Source organism: Cebus imitator, unplaced genomic scaffold (assembly GCF_001604975.1).
Source record: "Cebus imitator isolate Cc_AM_T3 unplaced genomic scaffold, Cebus_imitator-1.0 Scaffold179, whole genome shotgun sequence".
NCBI classification, from domain to species: domain Eukaryota; kingdom Metazoa; phylum Chordata; class Mammalia; order Primates; family Cebidae; genus Cebus; species Cebus imitator.
Genome location: NW_016107494.1, coordinates 3,356,049 through 3,374,296, shown reverse-complemented (window position 1 = coordinate 3,374,296; position 18,248 = coordinate 3,356,049). Strand labels below are relative to the sequence as shown.

The 18,248-nt window shown below is 44.7% G+C and overlaps 1 protein-coding gene across 6 annotated transcripts in view; it reads left to right on the top strand.

Annotated features, from left to right (window-relative positions):
- The window catches only part of CACNA2D4 (calcium voltage-gated channel auxiliary subunit alpha2delta 4), a 129,964-nt gene that overhangs the window by 24,481 nt on the left and 87,235 nt on the right, over positions 1–18,248 (top strand). For all 6 annotated transcript variants that reach the window (XM_037744588.1, XM_037744587.1, XM_037744586.1 and 3 more), the window contains 7 exons: positions 11,490–11,550; positions 12,191–12,341; positions 12,528–12,602; positions 13,474–13,563; positions 13,808–13,921; positions 14,374–14,452; positions 15,648–15,781. In XM_037744588.1, coding sequence (XP_037600516.1) covers positions 11,490–11,550; positions 12,191–12,341; positions 12,528–12,602; positions 13,474–13,563; positions 13,808–13,921; positions 14,374–14,452; positions 15,648–15,781 — 704 coding nt within the window. The remainder of the gene's footprint in view (positions 1–11,489; positions 11,551–12,190; positions 12,342–12,527; positions 12,603–13,473; positions 13,564–13,807; positions 13,922–14,373; positions 14,453–15,647; positions 15,782–18,248) is intronic.

The window sequence follows — 18,248 nt, the reverse complement described above, 5'->3', positions numbered from 1 at the left end:
TGGCACGATCTCGGCTCACTGCAACCTCCGCCTCCTGGGTTCAAGCAATTCTCCTGCCTCAGCCTCCCGAGTAGCTGGGACTACAGGCGCACGCCACAATGCCCAGCTAATTTTTGTATTTTTAGTAGCTAATTTTTGTATTTTTCACCGTGTTGGCCAGGATGGTCTCGATCTCTTGAGCTAGTGATCTGCCCGCCTCGGCCTCCCTTTTTAAATCAAGTCTTGTTGTTGTTGCTGCTGTGTCATAGGAGTTCCTTATATATTCTGAATATTAACCTCTTGTTGGATTTATGATTTACAAATATTTGCTCCTGTTTTATGGGTTGCCCTTTCACTCTGTTGATTGTAGCCTTTGATACATACAGGTTTTTTATTTTAATGTCCAATCTATTTTCTTCTTTTGTTGCCTGCCTGTAGTTTCGGTGTAGCGGTACTGTTTTAATTATCATCTTTTGCTTCTAAGTATTTTGAAATTTCTCTGTGATTTCTTCTTTAATATTTCAGTTATTTAAGAGTGTGTTTTCAAATTTACAAATATGGAAATGTAGGTACATATTTATATTTATCTTTTCATTATAAATTTTTAACTCAATTGTTTTGTGGTCCAAGCGTGTGGTGCACATAGCGATTATGTGAAATTAATTTAAATGTGTTTTAATGGCCTAGTATGACATCAAGGTTTGTAAGTATTCCATATATGCTTGAGAAGAATACGTGTGCTCTCATCGTTGAACGAAAACTTCTGTACATGCTGTTAGGTCAAGCTTGTTAATTGTATTGCTTCAGTTTTCTGTATCTTTGCTGATTTTACATTTGCTTGACCCTTATTAACTCCTATGACACTTTTTATTTTAATGTGCCTTTTATCGGATAGTCGTAGAGTGACGCCAGCATGCTCATAGTTAGTGTTTACCTGATACATGCTTTTTCCTCTATCCCTTTATTTTCAAACTTTCTGTCATTTTAGCCGTATGTGTTGAAAATAGTTTATAGCTTTAAAATTTGTATCCAAACTGGCAATCTCTTTTACTACTTAGCAAGTTAAGCATACTTACATTTATTGTAAACATTGGTGTATTTGAATGCGCTATCATTATTTTTACTGATACCTAATACTTGTACATATTTATGGGAAACGTGATATTTTGTTACATACATAGAATGCGTAGCGATCACATCAGGGTATTTGGGATGTCCATCACCTTGAGTATTTATCATTTCTATGTGTTGGGAACATTTCAAGTCCTCTCTTCTAACTATTGTGATATATATAATACAGTGCTAACTATAGTCATCCTATTCTGCTATCAAATATTAGAGCTCATTCCTTCTAATTTTATGTTCGTGCTCATTAACCTTCCTCTCTTTCTTCCTCCTCCACCGACCCACACACATTTCCCATACTCTGGTATCTATCATTCTATTCTCTACCTCCATAAGATCAACTTTTTTAGCTCCTACATATAAATGATAACATGTAATGCTTGCCTTGAACTCCTGGCCTCAAGTGATCCTTCTGACTCAGCTTTCCAAAGTGCTTGGATTATACGCATGAGCCACTGCTCCTGGCCCAGTGTTTGTCTTTCTGTGCCTGGCTTGGTTCACTTAACATAATTACCTCCAGTTCATCCATGTTGCTGCAAATGCCATTCCATTTTTATGGCCAAATAGTATTCCATTGTGTGTATATACCACATCTCCTTTATTCATCTTTTGATGGACACTTAGGTTGATTTTGCATCTTTGCTATTGTGAATAGTGCTGTGATAAACATGCATGTTCAGGTATACCTTTAATACATAGATTTCTTTTTCTTTGGATACATTCCAGGTAGTGACATCATATGGTAGTTCTATTTTCAGTTTTTTTGAGAAATCACCATATTATTTTCCATAATGGTTATACTAATTTATATTCCCACCAATGGTGTATGAGTTTCTTTTTATCTGAATCCTTGCTAGCATCTGGGTGTGTGTGTGTGTGTGTGCGTGTGTGTGTGTGTGTGTGTGTGTGTGTGTGTGTGTGTTTATTAATAGCTAGTCTAACTGGGGTGAGATGATGTATCTTTGTGGTATTAATTTGCATTTCCCTCGTGATTCATGATATTGAGCATTTTTATATATATCTGTTGGCCATTTGTATGTCTTCTTTTGAGAAATGTCCATTCATGTCCTTTGCCCACATTTTAATGGGATTATTTGTTTTGTTTTTACTGTTGAGTTGTTTGAGTTTCTTAGATAGTCTGGATATTAGTCCCTTGTCAGATGAATAGTTTGCAAATATTTTCTCTCATTCAACGGGTTGTCTCTTCATTGTAGATTGTTTCCTTTGCTGTGCAGAGGTGTTTTAGTTTAATTGAGTCCCAGTTGTTTATTTTGTTTTTGTTGCCTTTGCTTTTGAGGCCTTATCCATAAAATTTCTGTAGAGACCAATGTCTTTAAGTATTTCCCCTATGTTTTCTTCTGGTAGCTTTATAGTTTTGGGTCTTACATTTAAAAGGTCTTTAATCCATTTTGAGATGATTTTTGTAAATCATGAGAGATAGAAATCCAGTTTTACTTTTGTGCATATGGAAATCCAATTTTCCCAGCACCATTTATCAAACAAGTTATTCTTTTCTTGTTGTACGTTCTTGGTGCCTTTGTTGAAAATTAGCTGGCTTGAGGCCGGGCATGGTGGCTCACACTTGTAATCATATCACTTTAGGAAATCAAGTTTGATCACGTGAGGCCATGAATTTGAGGCCAGCCTGGGCAACGTAGTGAGACCTGATCTATACAAAATACTTAAAAATTTAGCCAGGTGTGGTGGTGCATGGCTATAGTCTTAGCTATTTGGAAGGCTGAGGTGGGAGGATTGCTTGAGCCTAGGAGCTCAAGACTGCAGTGAGCCACAGTCATGCCGCTGCACTCCAGCCTGGGTGGCAGAGCAAGATCCTGCCTCTAAAAATTAGCTGGCTATAAATATATGGATTTATTTCTGGCTTCTCTATTCTGTCCATTGGTCTATGTGTCTGTTTTTATACCAATATCATGCTGTTTGGGTTACTGTAGCCTTATAACGTATTTTGAAATCAGGTAGTGTGATGCTTCCAGCATCGCTTTGTTTTTGTTTATGCTTTTGTTTTTACTCAGAATTGCTTTAGCTATTCTGGCTTTTTTTTTTTTTTTTTGTATGAATTTTAGGATTTTTTTCTACTTCTGTGAAAAATGGCATTGGTATATTGATAATTATTGTGTTAAATCTGTAGATTGCTTTGGACAGTATGGTCATTTTAATGATATTAATTCTCCCAGTCCATAAACATGTCTTTTCATTTGTATCCTCTTCAATTTTTTTTTTCATCAGTTTTGTAGCTTTCCGTATGTAGGTCTTTCACCTCCTTGGTTAAATTTATTCCTAGGTACTTTTTTGGTAGTTACTGTAAATGAGATTGCCTTCTTAATTTCTGTCTCAGCTAGTTCATTATTAGTGTATAGAAACACTACTGATTTTAATATGTTGATTTTTTATCCTGAAACTGTACTAAATGCATTTATCAGATCTAAGCGTTTTTTTTTTTTTTTTTTTTTTTTTTTTTTTTTTTTTTTTTTTGGTGGTCTCTTTAGGCGTTTCTGGATATAAGATTATGTCATCTGCAAAGAAAGATTGTCTGACTTTCTCTTTTCCAATTTGGATGCTTTTTGTTTCTTTCTCTTGCCTGATTGCTCTAGCTAGGATTTCCAATACTAGGTTGAATAGGAGGAATGAAAGAAAGTGGGCATCCTTGTTTTGTTACAGTTCTCAAAGGAAAGGCTTTCAACTTTCCCCATTCAGTATGATGTTACCTGGGGGTTTGTCATATACGGCCTTTATTATGTTAAGGTATTTTCCTTCTATGCCTAGTTTGCTGCGAGTTTCTAATCATAAAGTATGCTGAATTTTATCAAGTGCTTTTTCTTCATCTATGAAGATAATCATATGGTTATTATCTTTCATTCTTTTGATGTGATGTATCACTTTTATTGATTTGCATATGTTGAACCATCCTTGCATCCCTGGTAATCCATGATCCCACTTGATCATGGCATATTATCTTTGTGATGTGCTGTTGGATTTGGCTTGCTAGTATTTTGTTGAGAATTTTTTTGCATCTATGGTCATCAGAGATATTGGCCTGTAGTTTTCTTTTGTTGTTGTTTTATCTTTACCTGGTTTTGATATCAGAGTAATGCTGGCCTCACAGAATGAGTTAGGGAGAATTCCATCCTCTCCAATATTTTGGAATAACTTGAGGAGAATTGGTGTTAGTTCTTAGAAAGCTTGGTACAATTTGGCAGTGAGTCTATCTGGTCTTAGACTTTCCTTTGTTGGGAGGCTTTTGATTACTGGTACAATTTCATTATGTATTATTGGTCTATTCAGGTTTTCTGTTTTATCCAATTCAATCTTAGGAGCTTGTATGTGTCCAGGAATTTATCCATTTCCCTAGGTTTCCAGTTTGTCATAACGTATAGTTGCTCATAATGGTCTCTAATGATCTTTTTTATTTCTGTGGTATTCATTGTAATGCATCCTTTTTCGTTTCTGATTTTGTTCATTAGGGTCCTCTCTTTTTGGGGTTCTTGGTTAATCTAGCTAGCAGTTTACTGACTTTATCTTTTTAAAAAATCAGCTTTTCCTTTTGTTGATCCTTGATATTATTTTAGTCTCTGTTTTGTTTGTTTCTGTTCTGGTATTTATTATTTTTTTCTATTCACTAATTTTAGGTTTGGTTTGTTCTCGTTTTTATATTTCCTTGAGGTGTATTATTAAAATATTTGTTTGAAATCTTTCTACTTTTTGATGTAAGCGCTTATTGTTACAAACTGTCCTCTTTATACTGCTTTTACTGTATCCCATAAGTTTTGGTATATTATATTTCGATTTTCATTTGTTTCAAGTAATTTTTAAATTTCCTCCTTTTTTCCTTGACCCATTGGTCATTCAGAAACATATTGCTTAATTTTCATGTATTTGAATAGTTTCTAGAATTTCTCTAGTTATTGATTTCTAGTTTTATTCTATTGTGGTCTGACAAGATACTGAAAATGATTTCAATTATTTTAAATTTACTTAGACTTGTTTTATGCGCTAAAATATGGTCTGTCCTGGAGAATGTTTCATGAACTGGTGAGAATAATGTGCATTCTGTGATTGTCAGAGAAAATGTTCTGTAAATGCCTGCTAGGTCCATTTAGTCAAATGTGCAGTTTAAATTCAATTTTTTTGTTAACTTAAAAGGGAAGGAAATTTTGTCACAGGCTACAATATGGATGAACCTTGAAGGACATTCTGCTAATCAAATTAAGCCAATCATAAAATGACAAATACTATATGGTTCCACTTATATAAAGTACCTAGAGTAGTCAAATTCACAGAGACAGGCAGGTGCCTATCATCTATTGTGATGTACACAATGCTGAGAGTGGGTTTTTGCCATTACAACTATTATTGTATTAGAGTCTATCTCTCCCTTTAGATCTAATAATATTTGCCACATATATCTGGGTGTTCCAGTGTTGCGTGCATATATATTTAGAATTGTTACATACTCTTGCTAACTTGATCCTTTTGTCATTATATAATGACCTTCATCTCTTTTTTCTGTATCTGTTTTTGACTTAAAGTTTGTTTTATCTGATATAAGTATAGCTACTCCTGTTTGCTGTTGGTTTCTGTTTGCATGGAATATATTTTTTTCTTCCCTTTCACTCTGTATATGTCTTTACAGGTGAGGTGAGTTTTTTGTAGGCAGCATATAGTTGGTTCATATTTTTTTAAACCACTCAGCCAGTCTATACCTTTTAAATGGAAAGTTTAATATGTTTACATTCAAGGTTATTATCAGTATATGAGAGCTATTCCTGTCATTGTATTAATTGATTTCTGGCTATTTTGGGTATCCTTTGATCCTTTCTTTTTCTCTTACTGTTTATCATTGTGATTTGGTAGTTTTCTATAGGGGTAACATTTGAGTCCTTTCTCTTCTTTATTTGTGTTTGCTCTGCCAGTGAACTTTATACTTTCATGTGTTTTCATAATGGTAGATATTGTCCTTTCTTTTTCAGGACAATTCAAGAATTTCTTGTAGAGCAGGTCTAGTGGTGACTAATTCCCTCAGCTTTTGCTTATCTGGGAAATACTTTATTTCTCTTTTGCTTATAAAGGATAACTTTGCTGGGTATAGTATCCTTGACTAGCAGGTTTTTTTTTTTTCCTTTTCCTGGAAATTTGAACATATCATCTCATTTTCTTCTGACTTGTAAGATTTCTGCTGAGAAATCGACTGCTAGTTTCATGGAAGTTCTCTTGTAAGTAACTAGACAATTTTCCCTTGCTGTTTTTAGAATTCTCTCTTTGTCCTTAACTTTTTACAGTTTGACTACAATGTACTGTGAAGAAGACCTTTTTAAATGATATCTGTTGGGAGATCTGTGAGGTTCCTGTATCTCAATGTTGTAGTCTCTTGCTAGGCTTGGAAAGTTTCCAGCTAGTATTTTGTTAAATAGATTTTCTAAACTTTTTGTTTCTTTTTGCCTTATGGGACACCAAAAAATGTGAATATTTGGCCTCTTAATGATGTTCTATATGTCACATAGGCTTTGTTTATTCTTTTTTTAAAAAAATTTTTTGTCTATTTCCAAAGACCTATCTTCAAGTTCTGAAATTATTTCTTCTGCTTGATCTAGTCTATTGTTAATGTTTACAAATGCATTTTGTATTTCATTTAATAAATTCTTCAGTTTCAGAATTTCTGTTTGGTTCTTTGTAATGATATATATCTTCTTAGTAAATTTCTCATTCACATCCTGAGGTCTTTTTTTATTTATTTGCATCGCTTTTCTGTATTCTCTTGTATCTCACTGAGCTTCTTTAATATTATTTTGAATTCATTTGCGGTATTTTATAAATTTCTTTTTGATTGGAATCTGTTGCTGAAGAATTATTGTGTTCCTTGGGGGTGTCAACTTTACTTGCTTTTTCATATTTCTTGTGTTCTTACACTGATATCTGTGCATCTGGTGTAACGGTTGCATCTTCCCATTTTTAAAATTTGCTTTTATATGGGAGGATTTTTTCCTAAAGCTATTATATCTGTGGTGTTGGTTGGGTAGACATTTTGACTTTGATCCTAGATACACGCAGTAGTGCAGTCTTACATGATTTCTTCAGCTGTAAACAGCATCTGTGGTATCTGCGATTTCCTCAGTGGCTTAGGGTGCTATTGTTAGTGGAGGCTGTGGTGAAGTTTTTCTGGGGACAAGGATGCCAGGTGATCCTGTCCTTGAGCCCCAGTGGTGGCAGTGGGCTGAGCATGCCTGTCCTTGGGTCCGAGGGAGGTATATACTGGCAGTGGTGTTAGTGGGTCCAGGCAGGCCAATTCTTGGGACTCCAGGTGACTTGCTCAGGTGGCAGTAGTAGTAGTGGTGGACAGGATTTCAGGGCCCAGAGAAGTGGGTGTGGCGAGGGTGACAGTGGTAGCAGTGGTGGGGCAACCTTCTGCCTCCTAAGTGGTCTGTGCTGCTTTTGGCACTGGCTGCAGTGAGCTCAGCAGTTCAGTCGGCCAGGCCTGCAGGTGGCATGTAAGGGTGGGTGCCACCTGTGGTGGTAGCAGGAGGTTGAGTGGCTCTGAACTCAGGACCCTGGGAGAAGTTCTCAGGTGCCAATGGTGATGGAGTGGGCTGGGCAGTTCTCTGGCCCCAGACAAGGTACTGGCACTGGGTGGGGGGAACACAGAACCAGGTCAGGTGGACCTATCCCCAAGCCCTCTGCTGGCATATGCAGACACTGGCTGTGGTAGGCAAGAGTGGGGTGATCCCTTGGCCCCTGGTGGAATGCTCAGATTGGGACAGCAGTGGCTGTGCTGCAGCCGCACTATTAAGGAGGGTGAGGTTGCTTTCAGTGGCAGCAGCCAGATGCAGGCGGCTAGGGAGTGCTTGCTTCACTTGTGTTTCAGCCCTGTTGGCAGCAGCCCACAGTGCAATGGCTGCACATGGGGGATTTTGTCTTCAGGGTAGATGTTGTGGTTTCACTGCCAAGGGCAGTGGAGTTATTGCCAATAGCTCACACTTCAGCCCTGGTGGCAGCATCCAGCCATGGCAGTGGTTGTGGGAAGGAAATGTCAGTGGGTCTCCAGGGATATCAAGATGAAGAAGCTACTGGGCGCCCAGGCAGGGTGCAATCTGGTGGAGTCTGGGCTCTCAAAATCATGCTGTGTTGCAGCTGCTTAGGGATCTGGGGTGTGTGGGATCCAGTGTGAACTTCCTCTCTGGAGCAATGCCCTCACTCAGGCTACAGGAAGCTCTCTATGTTAGTCTTAAGGCCTACTATAGTCTAGAGGCTCTCCCGTGGCTAGGATTGCAGGAGTCCATGGTGGGAATGTAGACTTCTGGGGTCTCTCACTTACCCTTTCATTGCATTGAGGAGCCTGGACAGGCTCCCAGCCAGTCCTGGCCAAGCGGGGTGCCTTGCTTCCATCTACTCCCTTGATTTGGGTGTTTCCTGTCACTTCTCTGTTGAATTCCAGTCTTCTCTCTTGGATGATCTATTCAAAGTGTGATTATCTACCCGCTATTTTTGTTCTTCTTTGTGGAGGAGGAAAGTACCAGATGCCTCTAGTCAGCCATCTTGAAGCTATTATCTTAGTTTTAAAATTTTTACTTGTCCTGGTGTTTTTATATTTGCTTATTCTCCTTTTTTTCCTTTTGAAATGATTAACATTTAAAAAATAAATTTCCCCAATATTACTTTTTTCTTTCTAGCAGTTTAGAATTTGTCCCCCTGTTTTTAATCTTTCAGTAATTACCCCTGAAATCTTATCAGGCATATTGAGTACAATAACATTTTAAAATTAAGTTGAGAACCTGGCTTGCACCTATAGTTCCAGCTACTTGGGAGGCTGAAGCAGGAGGATCCCCTGCCCAGGAGTTCAGGACCACCCTGGGCAATATAGCAAGATCCCATCTCTCAAAATAAAAAATTAAATAACATTTTTGCTCTCCTCTCAGTCAACAAAGGCCTTTAGAACATTTGTGTTTCCATCTCTTTCTTCTAAACATTCATTCTATTGTCAATATTTCAAATTTTTCATCCCCACAAATCAGACACACGAGTGCTGTTATTTGATATAAGCATTGCTTACTTGGAATTAATGACCTGCTTGCCATTTTATTTGTTCACCATTCCATCAAGAATGTCAAGATGTTATTACAAGATCATTCTCCTTCTTATTAAAGTAGATCCTCCAGGAGTTCCTTTGCAGTGGAGCCCTCAGAATAAACTGCTTCAGTTGTGTTTATCTACAAATGTCTCCTTTTATCCACATTCTTGAATGATAGTTTTGCTGACAATGCAATTCTTAATTCATAATTCTTTTCTCTCAACATCTTAAAACTGTTTATCCACTGTCTTCTGGAATTTATTGATGTTGGGGAAACCCTGCCTGCCTTCACGGTATTTGTCTATTTATTTATCTGCCTTTGAAGTTCTGCAGTTCCACTACTATGTGTCTACATGTGGATATCTTTTTATTCATCCTGTTTAGGATACACCATGCTTCCTGGATCTGTGGAGTTGCATTTTTATCAGTTCTAGAATATTTGCCAATATCATCTCTTTTACTATCACCTTTCTTCCATGCTCTCCCCTTTCTCTTTCTGTGACTCCGGTAAGATGTATGTTAGACCTTCTCATTCCAGCCTCTAGATACATCTACAAATGTGTGCATTTTCTTTTTACCTGTGAATAATGCACTATCCATTTAATTTATTTTTTCAACCTGAAAATGTTTTCATCTCTGAAAGTTTCATATTTACAAGACTGTTTCTTCATTCCTGATTGTTTCTTATATGTTCTTTGCATTGTGTATTCTTCTCATACATACCTAGTTTGTGTTTGGTATTTGGCCATTCCAACACCTGTAATTCTTGAGAAGCTATATCCAGGTCTTGAGGCAGCTCTTGAGTCTGCTGCGTCCTACTAATAGGGGTCTGCTCCGTATGTATTTGGCAATCTTTGCTTGTGAGGCCATGCTGCTTGTCAGGTTGGGACTCCAGTGGGCCTGAGTTGGGAATCCACAAGAAAATTCGCTTCTGTTTCTGCTTGGACTTGAGGGTACCCTCGTCCACAACCTCCAAAGTCTTCTTCCAAGATTTTGGTTAAGAGCCAATAACCTCAGACTCAGCTTCTCCCCTCATTGCTGTTCTAAGGATCAAATCCCCCACGACCATGCTGCTATAAGAATGTAGCCTCAGGAAAGCCCCACCTCCCATGGCTGCCTGCAAGACTAGGTGGTACTCACACTGGCGGTACTCACACTGGCGGTACTCAGACTGACGGTACTCAGACTGGCCATACTCAGACTGGCGGTACTCAGACTGGCAGTACTCAGACTGGTGGTACTCAGACTGGCAGTACTCAGACTGGTGGTACTCAAGCTCCCATCACACCACACTGCCACAGCTCTGCTTCCCACCTTCAAGGCTTTGGCTGCTGGCTGACCTCACACATACACCTCACTCCTGGGGCTCTGTTCTCATTTGTTTGGTTTTGAGAGTCTCTGAAAACCTCTCCTACCTTTGAGAGGCCGGCAGTGCCTCAAAGGGTGCATGTCATCTGAAGTCTAACCACTATGGAGTAGGAAGGGCCCTTGGAGCTTCTAGACATTTATGATACTGCCATCATCATTTTTTTCTATCCAAATCACAACATATTACAATTTCACCTGTTATTTTTAATCTTCTTATTTTAAACCCACTATTCCCAATTATAAAGTCTTGTAAATCAAGATTCTATTGTGGATCGTGTCAATGTTCTCTGTGTATCTATACAGATTTTTTTATTAGGTGAATAGGATAGAAATCTACACCAGCATTCTGCTGCTGAGTCAGCACAAGATGTTTCATACACATTCATTTGTCCTTCCATTCAGGTAACAGACATGTATCAGGCACACACTTCTGCTAGATTCTGGGAATCCCTGACCTCAAAGAGTCTGCAGTCATAGAGCCAAATCCCTTCTCCCATCCCAGCCAACAGGAAGAATCATGAGTGCTAATGAGCATAACCTGTCTAGAGACAGGTGGATTAGAAGTCAGCGCACTTGCCTCTTTCAACACTTTGTCCACGCTTTGCTGGATGGTAATGGATATTTAAAGTCACACCTCTCCAAAACTTCCCCTTTCACTATTTGATATGAGGTTTCGTCTCACAGATGAGTTCAAGGTACCACCTATGTGGACCTATCTGCGAAATTACCCCCAGCTCTGCATCTGGGCAGTTTGGCAGGTAGATGTTTCCTTGCCAGCTGTCTCAGTTTACAGGGCATGTCCCATTGGTCCCCACTCTGCTCCGTGGGTCCAAAGCTGTTCTGTCCTGGGGATCATGGCCATGCTGCGGGTCCACACCCAGCCAGGGGATCTGGGGCAGCCTCATCAAGCTAGTGAAAGAACCAGTCTTTATTCCCCCAGGTATAAAATGGACACCTGATGAGAATGGGGTCGTTACCTTCGACTGCCGAAACCGTGGCTGGTGAGAGCTCATGGGGGAGAGGTCTGTGGCCCGGGTATTTATCTCCTAGCTTTCGGGTTTTGCCTCGTCCTCCTCCACTTCCCCCCTCCCCCATCGCCACTCAAGGGCCTTGGGTGTGCAGAACCCTAACCCAACACAAGAGCAGGAAGAGTGCTAGTCACAGTCCTCCCTTCCCTCCACAGCTGCTTTGCCCCAGGACCAATCATATTGGTCTTTCCCAACCTAAACCTCCTTCCAGGACGCTGAGCTGTCTCCACATCAACCCTTTGTTAGGCTCTCCTCTCCTTCAACACCCCATTTTTGCCAAGTTTGTAGCAGAATCTGAAGCCCAGCTCACTGTCTTTCTGCTGCCAGCCCCTTAGGGACCCTGGCTGTTCTAAATCAAAAGCGACAAGGGTTACCTCCTGGGCTTGACCTGGCCCATTAGGTGGGCACATTCCCAACCACTGCCACTGCAGATGGCTTCAGAACTGTGTCTAGTGTTTCTGAAACATGTAAAACCTGGGACGGATGGGTTGCCCTGAACTTTGGGTGGGCTTAAGCCAGCATCAGAATAGAAATGACTGCAGACACTTTGGTCAGGTATTGGTTCTGGCTTTGGTTTTCCCATCTTGGACCTGTCCCTTTCTTTCTTCTGCAGGTACATTCAAGCTGCTACTTCTCCCAAGGACATAGTGATTTTGGTGGACGTGAGTGGCAGCATGAAGGGGCTGAGAATGACTATTGCCAAGCATACCATCACCACCATCCTGGACACCCTGGGGGAGAATGACTTTGTTAATATCATTGCGGTAAATATGCCTTCCTATTCTAGAATAGCTCTCACTTGCTCTAGACATCACACGCAGGTGCCAAGGTGACCTACCACCCCTGACCACCCTGTGACCTGTGTGAGCGTCTTTGCTGGGCCTGGACTTCTTTGCAAACTGATGCTGTTTATTCTCCCCTCATGTCCCCTCAACTCACTGCAACTGCAGTACAATGACTACGTCCATTACATCGAGCCTTGCTTTAAAGGGATCCTCGTCCAGGCAGACCGAGACAATCGCGAGGTGAGTGTCCGCTGTGGCCTGGCACTTCCACAGGACGGTGGGCGGCTGCCTCTGCAGGCTGTGTCTGTGGCCCCTTTTGCTTATTCCCATGGCACCCAGAATGAGAGCAGAGCACATTACCCATGGAAACGACTCAGGGAGCTGCCGTGTAAACACACTGCTACTTATCAGGGCAAACCATGAGCGGAGAGAGACCTCATATCGAAGGGAAGCTTGCTTATTCAGGACTGGTTTTTCATGCTGTGAATTATGTAGGACTCAGTTTCCCTTTTTGTCTCCCACGTGGGCCTTTCTCTTATGTTAGTGTTCATGAGAGGTTTCCCTGCAAGGAGGACAAATTTAGACTCAGTGAGTGTTGTCCTTTTCCCTGGTAAAAGACCCAGGAGGAGAGGACATGGCAATAATTTCTTAAAGGGAGCTTTTGCACATCACAGATTCCTCCCTCTGTGATGGGGGAATTGGGCTTTGAGTTCCTTTTGAAGCCAGGCCTCTGCCCCGGGCACTTCCACAGTTTCTGCTGTGAAGCGCGCACCCCTGGGCTGCGGGCTTTGGTCTGGGAGCCGAGGTTACCCTGCCGCCATCCCAGGACTGTTCCCCCACCTGCACTTAGCTTCACACTTGGCATTTCCCACCAGTACTGGCCACGGATTTATACCAAGTCATTCACCCTCTCTCAGTTTATCTTGGGGGCATTTCAGAAACATCTCTTGTAGAGGACCAGTCCGTGAACTTAGATGCATCATGGAGACGCAGGCCCTGCAATCACGTCCTTCTGGATGGCCCTAAACAGCCTCTTAAATTCACACCAAACATGAAGCTCCACTGGTGCATGCAACGCCCTGATGCTCCTCGAATATCTCACCCATGACAGCATTTCAAACTGCTGGTGGAGGAGCTGATGGTCAAAGGTGTGGGGATCGTGGACCAAGCCCTGAGAGAAGCCTTCGAGATCCTGAAGAAGGTGCCTGCTGTAATAAGGCCTGGGAGGGGAGGACTGGGAGGCAGGGGGCAGGTGGAGGAGGCAGGGTGCAGGTGGAGGAGGCAGGGGGCAGGTGGAGGAGGCAGGGGGCAGGTGGAGGAGGCAGGGGGCAGGTGGAGCAGGAAGGACGCAGGTGGAGGAGGAAGGGGACAGATGGAGGAGGAAGAGGGCAGGTGGAGGAGTCAGGCTTGGCCTGTGGTCATGGGCACGCCCTTTCCCTACACAGTTCCAAGAGGCCAAGCAAGGAAGCCTCTGCAACCAGGCCATCATGCTCATCAGTGATGGTGCCGTGGAGGACTACCAGCCTGTGTTTGAGAAGTATAACTGGCCAGATTGCAAGGTGACCCTCCCACAGGGGCCCGGGGAGAGAAAGCTTCTCCTACTGCTGTGGATAGGATCACCAGCAGGGCCCCCAAAAGGATGGCCCCCATTCAAATGTGCTTTTCTATTAGAGCCATTCTTGCCTTCAGATACATCTTAATTGAGTGTTCCAAAATTATGGCGACCTGAGACACAGAGGCCTGATGTAGGAGGTTTGGGGCGAGGGTGAGGGACCAGAATATGGTGTGGGGACATCAGAACTGCTGGGATGTAAACCTTAGCCTTGCACCTACCTGGCAGCTCCCATGGCCCTGGGAGAGCTGTGTTGCTGCCTGGGCCTAAGGGGGTGAAATGGGAGAACCCAAAGACTGAGAAGCACTTGGCCCAACATCTGAGACTCACATAAATGATGTTAACATTACTTACGGCCAGGAATTTTGCTGCTGAGTCCATCTGTGTCTTGTGCATTAGGTCCGAGTTTTCACTTACCTCATTGGGAGAGAAGTGTCTTTTGCTGACGACATGAAGTGGATCGCATGCAACAACAAAGGTGAGTGTCGGGCCTGCAGGTGCCTTCCCAGCTGCACCTGAGCCCGGGGGACTGGGTGACCCAGCCCTGGAGGTGCTGAGCATGGGCTTCCCCGTGGGCCCCTAAGAGGAGCAGCGCTACGTCAAGAACAGAAGCCTCAGCCCCTCCTTCATATTTGGAAAAAGCAAGGTGAGACGGTGTCAGCTCTGTCTCCATCCTGCCCCCATTCCTCTTTTGGCAAATTAAGCCATGGACTCTAGTTCTGCTCCCAGACAAAAAGCAGAGAGTCACTGTTTTCTTTGGAATAATGTTTTGTGTGTGAATGGTCCTCATCGATCTCTGACCAGACACCATTGATTCAATAAAAATTCACTGAGTATCCACTCTGTACCTGGCACCATTTCCAGGCACCAGGGGTCCAAGAGGGATCAGGATGGACTCAGGGTCAGTCCGCCTTTTGGTACTGTCCAGCAGAGAGACATACGAGTAAACCACCACCCATGATACAGCCTGAAATGTGCTATGATGGTAGAGAGCCACAACTGTTTAGGGTGCAGGGGGGCCATGGGAGAGGCACTCTCCAAGCCAGTGGGGTGACTGGAAGGGTGTTCCAGACAGAAGGAACAGCCTGCTCAAAGGGTCTGAGACCTGGGAGTGGAGAGCCACTGCATCTCACTGGCAAGGGGGATGAACGCGCTGGGAAGCGGGACCAGGAGAGCGGAGAGGCCACCCACAGCCTTCTGCGCCATCTGCCCTTTGGAGTGTCACCATGGCTCCAGGGAAGAGGCTGTGATACCCACCCCACAATCCCAGCAAGGACAAGGACCAGAGGAAGGAAGAGCAGAGAGCCAGAAATCTCTGCCTCTGATTGGGTTTCCTGAAGACAAACCTCAGAGTGACGAAGAAGGCTTGTGGGGTGCTCTCAGGAGATGCTCCTGCAAGGAAGTGGTGAAGGCGGGGTGGGGAGAGGGTGAGGCCGACCCCCAATGCCCTTGCACCAGGCCCTGCTGCTCCTTTGTGGAGCTCTTAGCCTCCCAGAGGCCTGCAGCTGCCCCTGGGTAAAGGGTGCAACTGTGGGGAAGCAGCCCTGTATCCCCGGCCAGTTTCCAAGAGGACACGGCTGTGAGCCATCAGCAGCTGGGGAGGTCACAGGCCCTGGCGAGGGGTTCCCAGGGGAGCCCTGCCTTCCACACCCACGCGGCCCTCTCCACCGCAGGCTACTACACGCAGATCTCAACGCTGGCGGACACCCAGGAGAATGTGATGGAATACCTGCATGTGCTCAGCCGCCCCATGGTCATCAACCACGACCACGACATCATCTGGACAGAGGCCTACATGGACAGCAAGGTGAGCCTGGCAGCAGCTCCCAGCTAGAGAAGCCCACCCCGGAGTTACAGACCCCAGGGAGCAAGAAGGGACTTCCTGGGTCAGGAGAGGGGTGGGCCTAGCACCTTCTTAGGGAACGTTAAGAAGGGGTGGATGAGGCCACTTTTTCATGCATTTCCTCCTCTTTCCTGACAGCCCTCGGCACACTAAGGGGGCCATTGCCCATCTGCTGCCCCAAACTCCCAGCAGACCTGCCAGGTGCCCCCCATGGACAGGGCCCCTGCTCCAAAGTTGTCCTACCTTCCTCCCCCACAGTCTTTGCCTCCCTCATCATCCTTCTCTCCCACCCAGCTGGCAGAGAAAGGGGTCAGACCGAGAATCCATCACCCACAGCTGGATCACATGTTTTCCCTTCCTGGGTCCTTGCACTTTCAAAGGACTGCAGGTAGCAGTGACTTGCAGAAAGGAATAAACATCAAAGGGAGAGCTTCCAATGGGACCTTTTTGGGGAAGGGAGACCTTTCTGCCACTTCCCAAATCCCCATCACCTAGGCAGCCACCTGCTTCGGTGATGACTTACTTATCAGGCTGGGCTCCAGAGAAACCTGAAAAGAGTGGCTTAAATAAGACAGAAGTTAACGTCCCCCTTGGGTAAACAAAGCCCAGAGCTGACCACAAGCTCTGTGGTCGTCAGGGACCCAGGCTCCTTCCTCCCATCCCCTTTGCTGTCCCAGGGATGTGACCCTCATCCTCATGGTCAGGAGGCTGCCGGAACATGAGTCAACTGAAACCACATTTAAGCGTCCGGCTGTGGAAGGGGAAGGAGGATGCTTCGCCCCCGTGAGGCTCTTGCCAGACCCAGGAACTCACCTCTCACTGGCCAGCTGACAAGGGAGGCTGGGAGTGCCACGGTCAGCTTTCTTCAACTTGCTCTATGTCCGAAGGCAGTGGCATGCTTACCTCCACCTGTTAACAGTAGACATAAGCCATCTGGCCAAGTTTGGGATGAAAAGCTCATTAATCCACTTTAAAGGGGCTCAGCCAACAAGGCCATGCCCAGCAGATGTCATCCGACCATCACCGACTGCGGCTCAGAAGGGACAAGCCAGCTGCCTTGGGCAGGGGTCTCCGTCCCTCGTCCAAGCATTCGTAGGGCCCTATGTGTCAGGATCGATGAGAGAGCGGTGGGTGGGGAGAAGGATGGCAGGAGGTGGGGATCTTCTTTGAGCTGTCTTCCCGTGCATGCTGGCGCCTGCGCTTCCCCTCCATCATCCGTCTGCCTGCCAGTAGCCAGCCCTGTGGGAGGGGCCAGGATGCTGGTGCACTGTGTGGGCCTCCCTCATGTGGGAGTGTTGTGGTCATGCCATGGAAGCTGGGAAGCAACAGCTTTCAGAACTCTGAAATCCAACGAGAGAAGCGGGGCGCAGGCCGTACCTGCTGAAGGTGGCCTGGAGTGTTGAGTGTGAGTTTGGCAGAAGGTGGTGGAGGAACTCCAGCTTCCCTGCACACTGTAACTCATGTCAGACGGCTGGTGCTAGGTTGTTCTTGGCATTCTATGGACGGCCTGACCTTCTGGGGCTCTCTTACCTCCACGCATGCAGACGAGGCCACAGTTCACAGTTTTATCTTCACTTTTACTCCTGTCCCTCAGTGAGAACTGCGCCCCTGCAACTGGTCCCTACACCCCTCTGTCTTCCTCCTTCCCTCTCCTGTCCCTGACTTAGGAGTCCCTGAAGTTAAGGGTCACCTGCAGATCTCCCGGGCCCACTTCTGAACCCTCTGAGTGGAGGGTGTCACTCCTTGTAAGGGCAGGTGTCCATCCTTGTAAGGGTGTCCGGAAACACGAGTGCAGGGACAGCGGTGACTGGACCCCGCCCAGGCTGACGTGTCGTAGGGGAGAGCAGGTCATGGGGGCCTACCAACAGTCTGGGAGCTGCTTCCTGGGGAGGCAGGGGTAAGCTGGCTTCACACATTCCTAACTCAGGAAGGAGACTGGAAAGTCCTCATATAACCTGTAGAGATGTGTCTAAGCTCAGAAAAAAATTAGATGGCATCATGGTTCACTCTCAGAAAGCCTTACTTCTAACTGTAAACGGATAACTCAGATGAGGTGAGGGAAAGAGACGTGGTGGCCAAAACGCGCTTCCTTCTCCGAGAAAGTCACCTGTGGACTTCCATGACTCAGCAGCCTCCTTTAGTTGATCTTAGCCGAGGTCGGACTTATGAAACCTCTCTTCCCACAAGCTTGTCAGAAGCCTACCTTTGTTATAAAGTGGGGCACACATGGAGAGCCCCTTTCAAGTAGCTGGAGGAGCGGTCACGGCGAGCCCGGGCAGTCAGGGCAGAGCCCTCGGGAGACCGGCAAGGGCTCGGCTCTGGTGCTGTGAGTGGAGACCATGTGGGTCTGACTGGGGTGCTAGGGATGGCCCCAAGGCCCACTACAGCCACACCACGGCCTGCCCTTGTGCTGCCTGCCCTTCCTCGGGGT